The sequence below is a fragment of the Halichoerus grypus genome, chromosome 1, assembly GCF_964656455.1.
Source record: "Halichoerus grypus chromosome 1, mHalGry1.hap1.1, whole genome shotgun sequence".
Lineage (NCBI taxonomy): Eukaryota > Metazoa > Chordata > Mammalia > Carnivora > Phocidae > Halichoerus > Halichoerus grypus.
The window spans coordinates 119,265,198-119,285,863 of record NC_135712.1 but is presented as its reverse complement, the minus strand read 5'-3'; the positions used below and the strand labels follow the sequence as shown (position 1 = coordinate 119,285,863).

At 44.5% G+C, this 20,666-nt stretch overlaps 1 protein-coding gene across 1 annotated transcript in view; it reads left to right on the top strand.

Moving 5' to 3' along the window:
* The window catches only part of CLSTN2 (calsyntenin 2), a 610,129-nt gene that overhangs the window by 576,449 nt on the left and 13,014 nt on the right, over window positions 1–20,666 (top strand). Inside the window, exons 11-15 of the mRNA XM_078071189.1 lie at window positions 6,486–6,634; window positions 8,564–8,781; window positions 19,399–19,569; window positions 19,999–20,144; window positions 20,255–20,378. Coding sequence (XP_077927315.1) covers window positions 6,486–6,634; window positions 8,564–8,781; window positions 19,399–19,569; window positions 19,999–20,144; window positions 20,255–20,378 — 808 coding nt within the window. The remainder of the gene's footprint in view (window positions 1–6,485; window positions 6,635–8,563; window positions 8,782–19,398; window positions 19,570–19,998; window positions 20,145–20,254; window positions 20,379–20,666) is intronic.

Genomic DNA, 20,666 nt, shown 5'->3' with positions numbered 1-20,666 from the left:
GGGTGTCTTTGGGTCTAAAATGAGTCTCTCTTGCAGACAGCATATCGATGGGTCTTGTTTTTTAATCCAATCTGATAGCCTGTGTCTTTTGATTGGGGCATTTAGCCCATTTACATTCAGGGTAACTATTGAAAGATAGGAATTTAGTGCCATTGTATTGCCTGTAAGGTGACTGTTACTGTTTATTTCTGTGTTCCTTTCTGGTCTGTGTTGCTTTTAGGCTCTCTCTTTGCTTAGAGGACCCCTTTCAAGATTTCTTGTAGGGCTGGTTTCGTGTTTGCAAATTCCTTTAGTTTTTGTTTGTCCTGGAAGCTTTTTATCTCTCCTTCTATTTTCAATGACAGCCTAGCTGGGTATAGTATTCTTGGCTGCATATTTTTCTCATTTAGTGCTCTGAATATATCATGCCAGTCCTTTCTGGCCTGCCAGGTCTTTGGGGATGGGTCTGTTGCCAGTCTAATGTTTCTACCATTGTAGGTTACATATCTCTTCTCCCGAGCTGCTTTCAGGATTTTCTCTTTGTTTCTGAGACTTGTAAGTTTTACTATTAGATGTTGGGGTGTTGACCTATTTTTATTGATTTTGAGAGGGGTTCTCTGTGCCTCCTGGATTTTGATGCCTGTTTCCTTCCCCAACTTAGGGAAGTTCTCTTCTATAATTTGCTCCAATATACCTTCTGCCCCTCTCACTCTTTCTTCTTCTTCTGGGATCCCAATTATTCTAATATTGTTTCGTCTTATGGTATCACTTCTCTCTCGAATTCTGCCCTCATGATCCAGTAGTTGTTTATCTCTCTTTTTCTCAGCTTCTTTATTTTCCATCATTTGGTCTTCTATATCACTAATTCTCTCTTCTGCCTCATTTATCCCAGCAGTTAGAGCCCCCATTTTTGATTGCACCTCATTAATAGCTTTTTTGATTTCGACTTGGTTATATTTTAGTTCTTTTATTTCTCCAGAAAGGGTTTCTCTAATAACTTCCATGCTTTTTTCTTCCTGGTTCTTTAGCAGATTGCTTAGCCGGGACCGGGCAAGGGCGGGGCAATTCCACCTCCGGCAAAGACATTTGTGTTGTATCTTAAAAATCATCATTCTGAACTCTCCAACATCGTACTAATGTCCGTATTGAGTAGGTCCCTGGCAGTTGGTACTACCTCTTGTTCTTTTAGTTGAGGTGATTTTTTCCATCTTGTCATTTTGTCCAGAGGAGAATAGATGAATGAGAGAACAAAATGCTAACAGGGTAACAACGTCCCCAGAAAATATACTCTAAACAAATCAGAAAAGACCTGAAACCGGGGAAAAAGAAAGGGAAAGAAAGAAAAAAGAAAAAGATAAAAACAAACAAAAACAGAACAAAACAAAAAAACGGAATATGATCAGGCTGGTGCGTAGATCAGTGCCACACACTAGATTTTGGGTGTATTTTGGTCTCTTAGAGCAAAGTGCCTCCCAAAATTTTAAAGAAAGAAAAACTTATATATGTACAAAAATAAGGGTTAATACGGTGAAGGGATGGAATATGACTGTAAAGATGAAAATTATAAAAGATTTTATAAAAGGAATTGATAAGTTGTTTGAAAAAAGAAAGAAGAGGATTTTTAAAAAAAGGGAGACAATGTGATCAGGCAGGAGACTAAAACAAAGCCATACACTAGAGATTTAGGGTATATTTTGATCTGTTAGAAGAAACTGTATCTCAAAATTTTAGAGAGACCAACTTATATATATATGCCAAAAATAAGGGTAACTACTAGAATATGACTCTAAAAATGAAAAATAAAAATGTGTTTTTAAAAAGGGATTGATAAGATGTTGGTTGAAAAAGGGAAAAAGAAAAATTTAAAAAAAAAAAGGAGGGGTGCCTGGGTGGCTCAGTTGGTTAAGCGACTGCCTTCGGCTCAGGTCATGACCCTGGAGTCCCTGGATCAAGTCCCGCATCGGGCTCCCTGCTCAGGGGGAGTCTGCTTCTCCCTCTGACCCTCCCCCTGCTCATGCTCTCTCTCTCTATCTCATTCTCTCTGTCAAATAAAAAAAAAAAATCTTTAAAAAAAAAATTAACTTTGAAAATAGAATCATGTTAAAAAAGCCATGAATTCTATGTGCAGTATTCCCCTAGCGCTGGAGTTCTGCCGTTCTCATTGATCGGTAAACTTGGTCTTGGCTGGCTGTTCTCGCTGATCTTCTTGGGGAGCGGCCTGTTGCCGTGGTTCCCAAATGTCTTTGCCGGAGGCGGAATTGCCCCGCCCTTGCCCGGTCCGGGCTAAGTAATCTGCTCGGGTTTGCTCTCGGGAGCTTTTGTTCTCTGCAAGCTTTCTGCACAGTTTTGGAGGCCGAGTGAAAATGGCGGCCTCCCAATCTCCGCCCCGGAGGAGCCAAAAACTCGGGGCCCCACTCCTCAGTGAGCCCCCAGAGAAAAGCATTCAGTCACTCCTGTCTCCCCGGTCTCCAGCCGCACTCCGTGCTCACCCGGCCTGTGACCGAGCATTTCTATCTCTGGCACCCGACCCCGTGTGGAGTCTCCAAACCCAGCAGATCCCTGCAGTGCGCTCCCGCACCTCTCCTCCCGGGGGAGGAAGGGGAGTCTCCCCGGATCTGCTGCTTTTTGGGTCCCTGCTGGAGGAGCAGTGGCCTGACTGTGCCCCAGATCACGGTCTGTGGCAACCCCGAGCTGAGAGCCCGCTCCTCGGCTCCATCTCTGCAGCCGGCTTCCCCACTCTGATCCCTGGGAGCTCTGCCGTACTCAGGCACCCCTGGTCTTCCTGTGACCCCGAGGGTCCTGAGACCACACTGTCCGACGAGGGTTCCACCCCCCGCTTAGCCACTGGAGGGACGTCCCTCAGCAGAGCCGAATTCTATAAGTTCCGATTTTGTGCACCACGGCTCTATCACTTGCTGGTAGCGGCTGACTGAGGCTCCCTCCCCCTGCAGTTTATCTTCCCGAATATCGCCTCGGATTCACTTCTCCGCGTGTCCTACCCTCCAGAAAGTGGTCGCTTTTCTGTTCAGAGTTGCTGCTATTCTTTTCTTCGATCTCCTGTTGAGTTCGTAGGTGTTCAGAATGGTTTGATCCCTATGCAGCTGAATTCCTGAGACCAGACGAAATCCAGGTCTCCTACTCCTCTGCCACCTTGCTCCGCCCCCACCCTATCCCCATTATTTTAAATGAGGAAATGAAGTCCAGAAAGGCAAAGTAAATCATCCAAAGTTGTATTCTGTAGTCTGTACTGGAACTGGGGTACTGCAATCCACACAGCCCATGATCTTTCAAAGATGCCACATAGCCTTGGGTGAGAATCCTGCCTGGGAAGGGCTCAATTTTTCCACGTGGGCTAAAATACTGCATTAACAAATGACTCCAAAATCCCTATGCTTTAATGCTTAAAAGTTTATCATTCTCCCACATCAAGCCCAGGAGGTGGAGTGGGGTTTCTGCCGAGAACACCCCAGCCATCAAAGTGGAGGAAGAAGAAGCCTGGAGTTGCCTGCAGGGCTCTTCACAGCCTCGGCCCAGGAGCCCCGCCTCACTTCCTCTCACACCTCATTGGCCAGATGCAGTCACGTGGCCCGCCCACACACAGCAGATGGCTGAGGTCAAGTGTAGCCTCCAGGATGCTGAGCATGCAAAGGAGAGCTGGGCTTAGTGAGTGCTGATAATAACTCCCACAGAGACTTAGCTGAAAAGACAGTGAATGAAAAAGTCTTTTTGGGGAGTAACCCGGAGATGATACTGAGTAAAATGTGGGCCAAGGGGGAACATTTACTCGTTCATCTAATGGGATTGCAGGGTACTAGGGCTAGGTTCTGGGATTCAGGGATAAGAGTTGGAGCCCCTGTCCTCTGTGAGCTCATGGTCACTGTATGTAATCATTGTACTACCATTTCATGCACTATAGGAGCCCAGTGGGGACCTAAATGAGGGAAGCTGGGTTGGTCTCAAGGAGGAGGTAACAGTAAAACAAATGATAGTTGAAGGAGGCAAGGATTAAGCTCTTGGTTGGCTAGGGATCACATTACAGGGACCTTATGTGGGTCAGTATCATCACTACTACTCATGGGACACCCACCTCCTTTTAGAGTCCAGGCACAGAACAGGGACCTCTTAAAAAGACAACCGAGTCAGATCAGGGAAAAGTTAATATAGATGGATTTTTTCCTTAAACTCATAATAACATACTCAATCTCCTTCATGGCAAGAGAAATGTAAATTGAAACTACACTAAGGTAGCATTTATCACCTATCGGACTGGCAAAAATCCCAAACGACAGCATATTCTGTTGAGGTTTTGAGAAAAGAGGCATTCCCATACACTGGGAGAGGGAGTGTATATTGATAACATTCCTAGCAATGGGGAATTGGGCAACATTTGTCAAAATTTAAAATGCATATACTCTTGGACCTAATCATTTCACATGGAGGGATTTATCCAATAGATATATATTTGCACACATATGAAATGTGCACAAGATTATTCATTGTCACATTATTAGTAAAAGATTGGAAATGATCCAAATGTCCATAAGAAACTGGTTAAATAAATTATAATTTTATACTCAGTAGAATATTATACAGTGTTAAGAGGAATCTTATGATGTACTAACACAGAACAGTCTCCAGGATATGAGCTAAGTAAAAAAATTACAATAAAATATGTAAAAAGCTGCCATTGGTGGAAGAAAGAAAAAAGGAAATCTATATTCATAAGAGTGCTGAAGTATAACTTTCAGGATAGGCTAGGTAATGCTGCAGTAACAAGTGACTAAAACATTTCAGTGGTTTATACAACTTTTTTTTTTTTTATCGTCCACACCCAGTGTCCATTATATATTGGCTTTGGCTCTGATCCATATACCACCCCCACTGTGAGACCCAGGCTGATGGGCCAGGCCCTAAGGGAACCTGACAGGTTTCATGGCAGAGGGAAAGGGACACGGCAAACCAGGAACTGGCTGTGAAATCTTCCACGTGAGTGTGAACCAGATAATACTTCTGCCCACATTTCATTGGCCAAGCAAGTCACAGGAGCACTACTGAGTATAACAGGGCAAAAAAATGTGCATCTTGCAGAGAAGGGTTCCCTACATCACATAGTCAAGTCTATGGACAATAGGACAGGCATGTATAAGCCTCCCACTGGGAGGGGAAGCAACTAATAATGAACAGTAATGCAATCTGGCACTAAGAAATTAATATAACAGTGACTACTTGTGGGATGGGATATTGGAAACTGGGTAGATAGGAATAAGATGGACACTTTCACTTAGTACATATGTATATTTGAATTATGTGAATATATTATCCAAAGAAAAATGTTGCCAAGTAGCTACATAAAAATATATCCAGATCAGGGGCACCTGGCTTGCTCAGTTGGAAGAGCACGCAACTCTTGACTCAGTTGGTGTTGTGAGTTCAAGTCCCACATTGAGTATAGAGATTACTTAAAAATAGATAAAAATATATCCAGATCTCCTTTTCCTGTGACATGAACTTTGGACACATCATCCAATGCACTGATAAACTCCTGACATCTTACTGATAATAATTCCTGCTCAGAGGCATGTGAAGATCAGCAAACGGGTCCGTCCCATGGCAGTTCTCCATGCTCAGTGCCAGAAAGAGTAACTGCGGGGGCTTTGCAGGGAGAAGCAGGAGTCTGTATCTGGTTTATCTGGTTTGACGACTCAAGTGACTGGGTGGAGAGCATCGTAGCCCCCAGACCTTCACCAAGTGTGGGATATGGGGGACTCTGAGCCGAATAAACAGATAATAGGCCCGGGACAGTTGGCACGAGTGAACACAGCAAGTGAGCAAAACTCCTGGGAAAGCAGGGTTGAGCCCCGGGGAAGCAAGACCAGGAATCTAAGAGAGAAGGAGAGCCATTAACTGAAAAATGAGCTTTAAGGTTGGAAGCATGGATCAGGAAGGGGAACACAGGGTGAACTGAGGAGCAGTTCAAGGTCAAAGACCAGACCAGTGAAAGGAGCCAAAGCCCCCGTTTCTAGGCAGCCAGCTGACGGAGCAGGCTGTCCAAGGACTGAAAGGCTGCTCAGGACCCCACAGTGGCATGGGGCAGGGGCCACCCCACCACGGGCTAGACCACAAGAGCCCTGTGATGGGGATTCAGAATCCCATCCTGTGGCTCAAGAGTTTCAAACCCCCGGGGATCTTACAGGGGCAGCCTGGAAGCCCCCCAGGGGTAGCAGGAATTGTTTGAGGGGTTAAAACAGTCATCCGGAGCTCTGGGTGTTATACGCAACTAAAGAATCATTGAACACTGTATCAAAATCTAATGATGTACTATATGGTGGCTAACTGAACATAGTCCAAAAAATAGAGTTTAAAAAAATAAAACTGTCATCCGTGTGCATGGCTGCTACACTTGCGGACACTCTGGAGACACTGGGCCTTCGTGGCCTATACCTGGAGATGGTGGGCTCCATTGCTGATCACTGTCCCCCATGCCACCACCCCATTTCCTCCTCCAGTACCACTTCAACCCCTCGCAGTCTGTCCTGGTGATGGAAGGTGACGACATTGGGAACATCAATCGCGCCCTCCAGAAGGTGTCCTACATCAACTCCAGGCAGTTCCCGACGGCGGGTGTGCGGCACCTGAGAGTCTCTTCCAAAGTCCAGTGAGTAGACAGACGCTGGTCAGCCAGGGGCTCAGCTGAGGTGGTGGGGATGGTCCCTGGGGAATGTTCCTTGGCAAAACAGAATTCACCTTTTGTCTGCTATTTGCAATTTCTCTGCTATCCCTATGAGGATGCCCCAATGGATCTATGTTCTTGTTTTCTTCAGAAAGAAAATGTTCTGTTGCTTTGCCAGCACAAATCCAGCTTTCTCTATTTAATTCAGAATCCAATGTAGTACTGCATCCCGTAAATTCTCAGAAAGCTCAGTTTTTAGTGGTCTGACTTAAGGCTGCAGAAGCTGGTACATAGTAGGTACTTGACAAATGTTTATTAAATTGGATTAAATCAGCCAGCCCAGCTTTGTAGAGCAACTAAATACTACAAGTATGCAAGAGAAAGAGAGGGTATGGTTCTTGTCCCCAGGGGATCAGAGTTCAGTAAAGGAGATGAGACTCTTTATTAGTGAAGCCTGTGGATAATTCCCTTCTTGGTCCATCAAATCGTTTCTCAGCCACAGCAACTGCCTGGTAGGGCAGCAAGGATGGGACCCCAGAAAAACTCCTGGCAGGCAGAAGGGGAGTCACCTAGTCCCTGGAGCCAGGGGAAGAAGCCAGAGGACAGGAACAAGGCTGGGAAAGACGGGTCTGCTGACTGCCACGTTACTGGGGCAGGGACAGGTGCCAGGCTAAACCCCACAGGCAGCAATCATATTCAATAGTTCTAGTGACAGAGGAGGCACTCCCCCACCTTCACACTAAGGGCCACCCTTGGAGGCCTGCGATAGGGAGCAAGCACCTCCAGCTCAGCTCCGCACTGCAGTCAAAGAGAGGGACCAGGCTTCCATAAACTGACGAGCGGCACGGTGCCCTCTGGGACTGGTGCAGCGAAGGCCAGACAAAACCAGGGGCAGGAACACACCACTGCTCCCACAACTTGCCCACCCCAAAGAAGAGGGAGTGCCTCAGCATGGTGTCCACCCAGACTGCGCTTCCCTCAGGAACTTTCCCAAGGGCTACAAGTTGATGGCCGCCACCAGCTGGAGTCCACCCAGTGTTCCCAGAGCGGCCATCTGGGCCCCGGGGCTCTTGTAGCCTAGGTCTTTGGCCCAGATGAGCAGCAGAGAGTGCCAGTGACTCGAATGCCTGATGCAATCTGATGAGGGAGTCAGGTCTGCCAACATTTACTGAGCTGCACCCACGACGCAGCCTCTGGCGTTGGCTTCTTTTCTATATGTCAGCACATTTAATCCTTGCTATTATGAGGTAATTAATTATTGTCATCCCCACTGTATAGATGGAGAAACTGAGGTTCCCAAGAGTCACACCTTGCCCAGGGTCACCCAGCCCCACAGTGGCAGAGCCAGGCCATGGACCTTGTCTAACTTCTCAGGCCTTGCTCATGCGGTCACAGCATTCTGCCTTCCAGGTATTTCTGTGGCAGCGTATCAGGAGAAAGGAGATGATCCGTGGCACATCCACAACAGGAGCACTGTGGGAGCTCCTCGTAGAGAGACAACATACACGAGCACAAGAGAGTTCAGCCCTGGGGTCTCAGCAAGATGCCTGTACCCAACCAGTTAGACGGCAATTTGCTTACCAAATTCTAGTGCACATACCAAGCAGTGGCTAATTAATGTTACCACTGATTACTTTGTTAAAGGATAATTAAAGGTTTAGCAGTTACTTGTTGCTGGGACCGAAGATTCCCAGTTCTCCCAGAAGCCAATCCTCTTAAGTCCCTAGATGGCTATTAGTTTTGACTATCATGTGGCTTTCAATCTGAATGTCTGTTGATACCCTCTGAGACCCCGAGGCAGTCCAGAGACCTCGGCAAGGACAAGAGGTGGTTGTGTGTCTCCTCGTCCCCGGCCACGTGGTAGATGCGTTCATGGCTCGCTCTTCAGTGCGGTGACCGCAACTGTTTTCCCAGGTGCTTCGGAGAAGATGTGTGCATCAGCGTCCCCGACGTGGATGCCTATGTGATGGTGCTGCAGGCCATCGAGCCCCAGATCAGCCTCCAGGGCACGGACCGCCTCTGGAGACCCACCAGCCAGTTTGAAAGTGCCCGAGGGGTGACCCTCTTCCCGGACCTCAAGATCGTGAGCAGCTTTGCCAAAGTTGAGGCCCCGGGTGACCTGAGGACCACAGGTACAGATGCACACTGGGTCGTGGGGCAGGAGCCTTCCATTCTCAGAGCCACGCCAAGTCCCACTTCAGGCCAATACCATCGTTCACCACGGCAGGGAATTTCTGATAGCAAAGCAAACAAACCTGCAAACAACACAAATAACAGGAGGGAAATGAACTATTTGGCAAATAATTGGTCCACCCATGTACGTGATAGGATGTTGGAGGGAGGACATTTATACCAAATGGTAAATGAAAGAAAGCAAGATGCAAATTACAGAGTACCTACAACACACACCAGAAAATGCCAAGAAGAAAACACACCTGATGCTAATGGTGCTGTTCTCTGAGACGCCTAAGAGCCAATTTGTCTCCGCTCCCCTTCACTTGGCTGCAAATGCAAAATGTTCAATAGTGAGCATGTATTATTTTGATGATCAGAAGAAAAGCTAAAGAAGCACAAAGAAAACATTTAGCTGCATCTTAATAGACACACAGTGAAAGTCAGGTCTGATCCAGCAGCATTAGTCTCAGCTCTCAGGGAACTTTCCAGCATGTCCATTATTGAGAGGGCTACCGATGGAGGCAGAGTAATTGGAATGATCTGCCAGGGAGAAACACTCCATTGCACGGAAAGCTATGGTGCACTCAGCTGGCGGGGAAGGGGTGGTTACAGGAAGGAAGGATAAGGAAGGAAGGGAAACCCAGGGCCCAGATCTACAGGGGAAGTACCTGTTTAACCGTCCTCTGCGGCCTCCTCCAGGAGAGGACTTCTAGCTCTCCCTCTCTGCCTCCAAAGCAGCTGCTAATGATGTGCTGGAGCCCATGGGCCTGAGTCCCTGGAGGGCTGCTCCTCTAACAGTCCTAATTACTCACTGCCTTAAACCACCCTGGTCCCTAGGGAATGGGGTACCTCCAGTGCAGCCCTTCTTAGCTCATGACAATAGATGGCGTCTTCCAAGTGTCCCTGCCGGGACAGGGCCCTTGCCTAGTGACACTCCCAGGTGCATTAGGGCCTGTGAGCTTTCCCTTCCCCTCATTTGGAGCCACAATCAGATGGGAAAAGGAAGGGCCTCTGACCACAGTGGCTGCAGGCTGTAACTGGGAGCGTGTGGACGTGCTAGGCCTGCCCCTGGCTGACAGGCAATGCCAGGGAAAAGCAGTTACCTGGGGCTCTAACTCACCTTCTGTTTATGAGAGGTGCGGGCAGAGCACAGAGCCACGTGCCCGAGAGCTCTTATGGGTACTTTTTACATCTTCCTCTTATTGTTGTTAGGATAATCGTTATTATGGATGCCTTAAGTAAGGAGGCTCATGGTATTTGCCAGCAGGCCTCAGTGACCCGCCCCAGCATCATCTTCTGCCCCTACTGACCTACTCCTCTTTGTGCTGTTTCGGTACCAAAGACAGGCAAGTCCCCCATGTACACCCGTCTCTCACACCTCTGTGTTCTCACCTTTGCTCGTGCCCTACCCTCTGCCTGGTAGGTCCCTGACACTCCCCATCCGCGTTACTGCTGGCAAACATCTCCCCACCAGCACTCTGCCCCCTTGACTGGGCTAGCTCTCCTGCTCTGTACGCCCCCCATGACTGATGCTTCCCTGACACACCCCCTGCCACATTTGCTAGCCCTTGGTGGCAGTTATCAGTTAATTAAGCCAGACCAGGGGCTCCATGAGCGCTCAACCATGGCTGATTCGCCTCTAAATGCCTGAGCCCAGCACAGTCCCTTCAGCACAGTGGGAATCAAGAGAAGTACAGATGGAAGATAGAACCTGTAATGTAGCCACAGAAGAACAATGAGAAAATGATCAACATTTATACCATGCCTCCTACCTAGTGTGAGCAATCAGCCGGCCACATGGGGAGGTAGGAGTAAGGTGACCTAAACTGACCTGATAAGAAGCTGGCAAAAAACTCCAGAAACCATGCAAAAGCCATCTGAAATACAGATACACATATGCTATCGCTAATGATAGGCCTTCAATGTATATTAATGTGATTTTAGATTTTGCCAATGAAACATGAAGCCATTGAGAATGACAAGCATCTAAAAATCAAGCATATGAAATTATTTATAATAATGTATATCTGGTGAGAGCAAAAAATATTTTTGGTATCACTAAAAAATTAAAACAGAAAATAATTATTTAAAATAATTCTCTCCTCTTTTGTAAATCCTTTTTAATTTCTATTTTCATAAATGTTTTATAGTATACAAAATATATTAGTCCACTTTATAAATAAATAACTATACATATTTAAATGATCTCGGTTCAGAAATTTTTCCCAAAAGGGTTGCAAAATCAAAAGCATTTGAAGACTACTAGCCCAAAGGTTATGAATTTATAAACTGTGGAATCAGAAAGTCATGGCTTCTGTCCCAGCTCTTCCCCTAATATCTGTGTAAGCCTGGGCAATCTGCCCTACCCCCCGGACCTTCCACTTCACTGCTGGTGAAATGGGGATAATAATAGTACCCCATTTAATATCTATCTGTTAGGATTGTTTGCACAGAGCCTGGCCCATAGCAAGCACTCCATAAATACCACTTTTATTATTTTCTTAAATCCAGTATAGTTAACATACAGTGTTATATTAGTTTCAGGTATACAATATAGTGATTCAACAATTCTGTACGTCATCCAGTGCTCATCACAAGTGCACTCCTTAATCTCCTTCACCTATTTCACCCATCCCCCACCCACTTCCCCTCCGATAACCATCAGTTTGTTCTCTAGAGTTAAGGGTCTGTTTTTTTATTTGTCTCTTTGTTCATTTGTTTCTTAAATTCCACATATAAGTGAAATCATACAGTATTTGTCTTTCTCTGACTTACTGCATTTCAAGATCCATCCATGTTGTTGCAAATGACAAGATTTCATTCTTTTTTATGGCTGAATAATACTACACACACACGCACACACACACACACACACACCACTTCTTTATCCATTCATCTGTCGTTAGACACTTGGGCTGCTTCCATAATTTGGCTATTGTAAATAATGCTGCAATAAAAGTAGGGGTGCATAGGTCTTTTCAAATTAGTGTTTATGCATTCTTTGGGTAAATACCCAGTAGTGGAATTACTGGATCATATGGTAGTTCTATTTTTCATTTTTTGAGGAACCTCCATACTGTTCTCCACAGTGGCTGCACCAGTTTGCATTCCCACCAACAGTGCATGAGGATTCCTTTTTCTCCACATCCTCGTCACTTCTTGTTTCTTGTGTTTTTTATTTTAGCCACTCTGACAGGTGTAAGGTGATGTCTCATTGTGGTTTTGATTTACATTTTCCTGATGATGAGTGACGTTGAGCATCTTTTCATGTGTCTGTCAGCCATCCATGTATCTTCTTTGAAAAATGTCTGTGTCAGAAGACACGATACACAATACTTTTATCAGATTATTTCTTTTGGGGGTGTTTAGTTGTATAAGTTCTTTATATATTTTGGATACTAATCTTTTGTCAGATATGTCATATGCAAATACCTTCTCCCTTTCAGTAGGTTATTTGTAGTTTTGATTATTACTTCCTTAGCTTGCAAAAGCTTTTTATTTTGATGTAGTCCCAGTGGTTTATTTTTGCTTTTCTTTCCCTTGCCTCAGGAGACATGTCTAGAAAAACGTTGCTATGGCCAATGTCAGGGAAATTGTTGCATGCACTCTCTTCTAGGATTTTTATGGTTTCTGGTCTCTCAGGTCTTTAATCCACATTGAGTTTATTTTTGTATATGGTGTAAGAAAGTGGTCCAGTTTCATTCTTTTACATGTAGCCGACCAGTTTTCCCAACATTTGTTGAAGAGACTGTCGTTTTCCCATTGTACAGTCTTGTCTCCTTTGTTATAGATTAATTGACTTATAAGCATGGGTTTATTTCTGGGCTCTCTACTCTGTTCTATTGATCTATGTGTCTTTTTCTGTGCCAGTACCATACTGTTTTGATTACCACAGCTCTGTAGAATATCTTCAAATCTGGGATTGTGATGCCTCCAGTTTTGTTTTCCTTTTTCAAGATTGCTTTGACTATTTGGGGTTTTCTTTGATTCCATACAAATATTAGGATTGTTATAGTTCTGTGAAAAATGCTGTCAGTGTTTTGATAGGGATGCATTAAATCTGTAGATTGCTTTGGATAGTATGGACATTTTAACAATATTTGTTATTCCAATCCATGAGCATGGAATGTCTTCCCTTTTGTATCATCTTCAGTTTCTTTCATCAATGTTTTATAGTTTACAAGAGTACAGGTCTTTTACCTCCTTGGTTACGTTTATTCATAGGTATTTTATTATTTTTGATGCAATTGTAAATAGGATTATTTTCTTTTTAAAGATTTTATTTAGAGAGTGCAAATGAGAGAGAGAGAGCGCACATGGGTGGTGGGGGGGAGGGGCAGGGGGAGAGGAGTAAGCAGATGCCCCACTGAGTGGGGAGCCTGATGCAGGGCTCAATCCCAGGACCCTGGGATCATGACCTGAGCTGAAGGTAGACACTTAACCAACTGAGCCACCCAGGTGCCCCAAATGAGATTGTTTTCTTAATTTCTTTTTTCTGCTGTTTTATTAGTGTATAGAAATGCAACAGATTTCTGTATACTGATTTTGTATCCTGCAACCATACTGAATTCATTATCAGTTCTGGTAGTTTTTTGGTGGAGTTCGTAGGGTTTTCTAGGCGTAGTATCATGTCAGCTGCAAATAGTCAAAGTTTTATTTCTTCCTTACCAACTTGGATGCCTTTTATTTCTTTTTGTTATATGATTGCTCTGGCTAAGACTTCCAGTACTATGTTTAATAAAGTGGTAAGAGTGGATATTCTTGTCTTGTTCCCAATCCTAGTGAAAAGCTCTCAGTTTTTCACCAATCAGTATGATATACCTGTGGGTTTTTCCTATATGGTCTTTATTAAGTTGAGGTATCTTCCCTCTAACCCTACTTTCTTGAGGGTTTTTATCATGAATGGATGTTGTACTTTGTCAAATGCTTTTTCTGCATCTGTTGAAATGATCATATGGTTTTCATCCTTTTCTCTTATGTGATGTACCACATTGATTGATTTGTGAATATTGAACCATCCTTGCATCCCAGGAATAAATTCAACTTGATCATGGTGACGGATTTCTTTAATGTATTGTTGGATTCGGTTTGTTAATATTTTGTTGAGGATTTTTGCATCTATGCTCATCAGGGATATTGGCCTTAGTTTTCTTTTTTTTTTTTTTAAGATTTTATTTATTTGACAGAGACACAGTAAGAGAGGGGAACACAAGCAGGGGGAGTGGGAGAGAGAGAAGCAGGCTTCCTGCTGAGCAGGGAGCCCAATGCAGAACTCGATCCCAGGACCCTGGGCTCATGACCTGAGCTGAAGGCAGACGCTTAACGACTGAGCCACCCAGGCACCCCAGCCTTAGTTTTCTTTTTTGATAGTGTCTTTGGTTTTGGTATCAGGGTGATGCTGCCCTCATTGAATTTGGATGCTTTCCTTCAATTTTTTTTTTTGAATAGTTTAAGAATCTTCTTTAAATGTTTGAAAGAATTCACCTGTGAAGCCATGTGGTTCTGGACATTTGTTTGGAGGTTTTTGATTACTGATTCAATTTCATTGCTGGTAATTGGCATGTTCAAATTTTCTATTTCTCCCTGCTTCTGTTTTGGGAGGTTATATGTTTCTAGGAATTTATCTATTTCTTCTAGAGGTTATCTAATTTGTTGGTATATGATTTGTTATACACATTCTCTTATAAACCTTTGTATTTCTGTGGTATTGGCTATTATATCTCCTCTTTCATTTCTGATTTTATTTTAGCTCTTTTGGGGGGGGGGATGAATGTAACTAAAGGTTTATCAATTTTCTTGATCTTTTCAAAAAACCAACTCCTGGTTCACTGATCTATTGTTTTTTCTAGTTATCTATATTATTTATTTCTGCTCTAGTCATTATTACTTCCTTCTGCTAGCTCTGGGTTTTGTTTGTTGTTCTTTTTCTAGTTCCATTAGGTGAAAGTTGATTATTTGAGATTTTTCTTTCTTCCTGAGGTAGGCCTGTATTGCTATAAATTTCCCTCTTAGAACAGCTTTTGCTGCATCCCAAAGATTTTGGATTGTTGTGTTTTCATTTGTCTCCATGTATTTTTTTATTTCCTCTTTGATTTCTTTGTTGACCCACTGATTGTTTAGTAGCACATTACTTAATGTGCACATTCTTTCCAGATTTTTTTCTTGTGGTTGATTACTAGTTTCATAACATTGTGGTCAGAAAAGATGCACAGTATGACTTCGATCTTTTTGAATTTGTTGAGGCTTGTTTTGTGGCCTAATAGGTGATCTATTCTGGAGAATGTGCCATGCGCACTTGAAAGAATGTATATGCTGCTGTTTTAGGATGGAATGTTCTGAATGTATCTGTTAAATCCATCTGGCCCAATGTGTCATTCAAAGTCACTGTTTCCTTGATGATTTTCTGTTTGGATAATGTATCCATCAATGCAAGTGAGGTGCTGTAGTCCCCTACTGCTGTTGTACTACTATCAACTACTTCCTTTATGTTTGTTACTAGCTGCTCTGTGTATTTGGGTGCTCCCATGTTGGGTGCATAAATATTTACAATTGTTATATCTTCTTGTTGGATTATTCCCTTTATGATTATGAGAATGTCCTTTGTCTCTTGTTACAGTCTTTGTTTTAAAGTCTATTTTGTCAGAACTATTGCTATTCTGGCTTGCTTTTCACTTCCATTTGCATGATACATGCTTTTTCATCCCTTCACTCACAATCTGCATGTGTTTTTAGGTCTAAAATGAGTCTCTTGTAGGCATTATAGAGATAGGTTTTGGTTTTTTATCCATTTCATCACCCTGTGTCTTTTTATTGGAGCATTTAGTCCTTTAACATTTAAAGTAATTATTGATGGGTATGTACTTTTTGCCATTTTGTTACTTGCTTTATGGTTGTTTTTGTAGTTCTCCTTTGTTCCTTTCTTCTCTTGCTCTCTTCTCACATGGTTTGTTGGCTTTCTATAGTGATCTACTTGAATTCCTTTCTCTTTATGTTTTGCATATCTATTCTGGTTCTTGATTTGTGGTTATCATTAGGTTTGTGAAGAACATCTTCTGCATGTAGCAGTCTATATTAAGTTGTTGGTCACTTAAATTTGAATGCGTTCTTTACTCCTCCCTCCCACCCCCACATTTTAGGTACATGGTGTCATACTTTATATCCTTTTATTTTGTGAGTCCCTTGACTGATTTTTATAGATATACTTTATTTTTACTGCTTTTGTGATTACTTTTCTTACTCCTTATGATCTTTTTTTTCCACTCAGCAAATCCCCTTTAACATTTCTTGTAGAGCTGATTTAGTTGTCATAAATTCCTTTAACTTTTGTTTTTCTGGGAAACTCTTTACCTCTCCTACTCTGAATGATAGCCTTGCTGGTTAGAGTACTCTTGGCTGCAGACTTTTTCCTTTCAGCACTCTGAATATATCATGCCACTCCCTTCTGGCCTGCAACCTTTCTACTAAAAAATTAGCTGATAGCCTTATGGGTTTTCCTCATATGTAACTGCCTTCTTTTCTCTTGCTGTTTTTAAGATTCTCTCTTTGTGGTGCCTGGATGGCTCAGTCAGTTAAGTGCCTGATTCTTGGTTTTGGCTCAGGTACTGATCTCAGGGTACTGAGATCAAGCCCATGTCGGGCTCTACATTGAGCATGGAACCTGCTTAAAATTCTCTCTCCCTCTGCCCTTCCCCTGGTGCTCACTTGCTCTCTCTAAAAAATAGTAATAGGGGCACCTGGGTGGCTCAGTTGGTTAAGTGTCTGCCTTCAGCTCAGGTCATGATCCCAGGGTCCTGGGATCAAGCCCCACATCGGGCTCCTTGCTCAGCGGGAAGCCTACTTCTCCCTCTCCTTCTGCCTGCTACTTTCCCTGCTTATGTGCTCACTCACTCACTCACTCTCTCAAATAAATAAATAAAATCTTAATAAATGAAATTCTCTATCACTATTCTTTGCCATTTTATTATTATGTGTCTTGGTGTGGACCTCCTTGGGTTTTGTTGGGGTCCCTCTGTGCCTCCTGGATCTGGATTTGTTTCCTTCCCCAGATTTAGGGAATTTTCAGTTGTAATTTCTTCAAGTAAATTTTCTGCCCCCTTTTTCTCCTCTTTCTGGCTCTCTATAATGCAAATATTATGTTTGATGGTGACACTGAGTTCCCTAAGTCTCTCTCCGTTTTTTTTTCTCCCCCTCTGTTCAGGTTGATTGCTTTCCATTACTCTGCCCTCCAGGTCGCTGATCTGTTCTGCTTCCTCTAGTCCATGTATTCCCTCTAGTGTATTTTTAATTTCATTTATTGAGTTCTTTATTTCTAATTGGTTGGTTGTTTTTTGTCTGTTGAAGGTCTCACTGAGGTCCTCCACTCTTTTCACCAGTCCATGGAGTATCTTTATGACCATTATTTTAAATTCTTTATCAGGGATATTATTCTTCATTTTTGTTTAGGTCTCTTGCTGTGATTTTGTTCTGTTCTTTCATTTGGGACATATTCCTCTCTCCCCTCATTTTGTCTAACCCTCTGTGTTTCTGTGTGTTGGGAAAGTCAGCAAGGTCTCTTGCTCTTGAAAGTAGTAGCCTAATGAAGATGTCCTGTAGTGCCCTGCAGTGTCCCCATTCACCAGGATCAGTACTTCAGGAGTATCTCCCATGTGTGTGTTTTTTATGACCTACTGCTGTGGATGAGCTGCTTTTGCCTTCAGTCCAGTGGTCTGCAATGGCTTTCTTGGCCTATTGTGAGCAGGATTTGGTCTCTGTGGTGGTAGCCAGTCTGCCTTGAGCTTGAGCTGAGTCAGATCAGGCATTTGCCAGAAATGCAGTAACATCGAACTGCAGGGTACTTTCCCTGTGTTGTTCCTTAAGATTTTATTGGTGGGTGGGACCTGTAGTCAGACCAGATGTCTGCCCCCAGCCTACTGCTGGGGCCAGTTTGGTATGCATGGTTATCTTCCCCTCTCCCCAGGGCAGGAATCACTTTGGATTGGTGCTGGTCCCTTTCAGGGCAGCTTGCACAGTGCCAGGTTTGTGGCACCACTTTGGCTGGGCTCTGGCCAAGGTCACATTGGAGGGGGCTGATCAGGAGGAGAACCTGGTGCAGGGCACTTGGTTTTAGGAAGGTGTGTCCAGGTGTGCTGTAGGAGGGAACACGGAGTGCAGGCCGGGCTGGAGGGGGCATGTCTGCAGGAGAACCTGGGGATCATTTCACTGTTAGCAAGTTAGATAGCACATGTTGGCACTGTGCTGGTTCCCTCGGGTGTCTATGTGTCTCGGCTGAGGAGCAGGGGAGGGAAATGGTGCCACATGCCCCTTTGTTCCTGGAACTTTCAGCACATGCTCGCCCATATACCCCAGGCATTTTTCAAACTGCTGCTTCTATGTTGTATCTCCACAGGCTGTTTGTTGTGCTGTCTATATAAGGGCAAGGACTGAGTTTCCTCTCACCTCCTGCCTCTCCCAGAGCCAAGCCCATGGATTTTTAATGTTCCAGGTGTTAAGCACTTCTGCTTGTAACAAATCATGAAATTATGCCCGGCTGGTTTTCAAAGCCAAATATTATAGGTATTCGTCTTCCCTGTGCCTGGGGTGTTTGGTCGCCTGTGTGTTTCCCCTTTCTCTGTCTGTGGCATTCCTCCTTCCTGCAGACCCATTTAGCTCCGGACTATGTCTCTGCCCTTCCTACCCTCTTTCGTGTGGCCTCTTCCCTACATTTAGTTGTGGAGTTGGTTCTGCCAGTCTTCAGGTTGTTTTCCGATTTACACCGATGTGGTATTATCTAGGTATATCAGTGGGATGAGGTAAACTAGGGTCCTCCTACTCTGCCATCTTCCCCAGAAGTCCCAATACTTTTAAGTTAGGACTGCCAACGTGTCCAGCATTCGAATACTCAGACGTCCCTCTGGAAAATTTGGGGTCACAAAATCAGGCCAGGATTGCTAGACTGACCAAAAGATTGCCAACTAACCAGTTTACATAATCATTATATTATTATGCTCCATAATATAATTGTTCATAATAATTATAAATATAATAATATAATATGCTCCATATGAGCCCCTGGGTTAGACACTGAGGAGTTGGTCATAATAAAAAACAAAAAACAGTGCTACTGCCCTGGAAAAACTCAGGGTCTGCCGGGGTGACAGATATACACACCATGATCACATGGGGAAAACTAGGACAACATGGTAGAAGGGCACTTATATCTGGCCCCAAATGAGAACTATCGCTTATTGAGCGCCTACTAGGTGCCAGACACTGTCTTCATTCCTCTCAAGACCCTCGCCCTCTTTACAGATGAGGAAATTGAGAGGTAGATAGTTTCTCTAACACTGTAAGTGTCTTAGTAGCTGGTATTCAAATTCACATCTTTTGACTATTCATGCTCTTCACACAAATCCATGCCACCCAACCTCAGGGCATGCCTGGGCATTCGTCTGAGCCATGGAGGTGGTGGTTGGGATGGCACAGCCTCTTCTCCTGACCCAGCCTGACCCTGGCATGCAGTCACAGAGGAGGAAGAAGACATGCAAACCTGCTGAGTTGTCCTCATGCCTGTGTTTTCCATGTCTGTCTTCCCTCAGCCCCCAAATCAGCAGTCTTAGAAGAAATGCTTCACAACTTAGATTTCTGTGACATTTTGGTGATTGGAGGGGACCTGGACCCAAGACAGGAATGCTTGGAGCTCAACCACAGCGAGCTCCATCAGCGACACCTGGATGCCACCAATTCCACAGCAGGCTACTCTATCTATGGTAAGACCACACTCAGCCCCTTAACCGTGCTCTCATCACTCTCAGGCTGGAGTCATGAGTGTGATGGTGCTCTGTCACCTGTGGGGTCAGGTAGGGACCTTTGACCTCAGAGCGTGGACTTCTAGCCCCTCTGTCAGTGAGCTACTTCAGCATCTTGAGGACCTCTTCTGCAGAAAGTAGGTGGATGCTTTCTCTTATAATATTTGACCCCAGCAAATATTATAGCATTTGAGAGGCTGAGGCCATTCTGTTCAGAGTCTGATGTATCTGGAAATCCTTTGGGTCAGTTCAATTGGCTCCTTAGAATTCCTGTATCCATGCATTGTCTTCCCCTAAACATCTCAAGCTCTTACCCTGGACAAATTCAGGAGAAACACAAGTCCCAGAAGCCACATCCTGTATCCCCCATCTTCTACCTTCTTATGACAGGTGTGGGCTCCATGAGTCGCTATGAGCAGGTGCTGCATCACATCCGCTACCGCAACTGGCATCCAGGTTCCCTCGAGACCCGGCGGTTCAGAATCAAGTGCTCAGAACTCAATGGACGTTATACCAGCAATGAGTTCAACCTGGAGGTGAGTGGGTCCTTCCATCATTAGGGAATTTCAGAGTTACCCACTCGTTCCTCATTCATTTGGGTCCACCTGCCACCCTGGTCAGCAGCACCTCTCCCTGCTCTTCCTAGGTCAGCGTCCTCCATGAGGCCAGAGTCTCAGACAAGGAGCATGTCAACCACCTTATTGTGCAGCCTCCCTTCCTGCAGTCTGTCCACCACCCTGAGTCCCAGGGTAGCATCCAGCGCAGTTCAGGTAGGTGGCCTGGGAGGAAGGACCTTAGACTATCAGGCGGTCACTGTGATTCAAGACCATCCACTAACAGGTATGGTACGGCAGCCACAGGTACCCAGAACTGGAGGAGGGACCCAGGAATGGGAAAGCTGTGGGCCCTGCCTCTGAGGTACTCACAGCCTCAGTCAGGGGCTAGGTAGGGAAAAAAGTTACGATATATCATAACAGAGGTTAGTACAGAGTGCTAGGGTAAAATCTTCCAAGTCCTTTGAGGCCTAACTCAGAGCCACATCTTATGCGAAGCTTTCG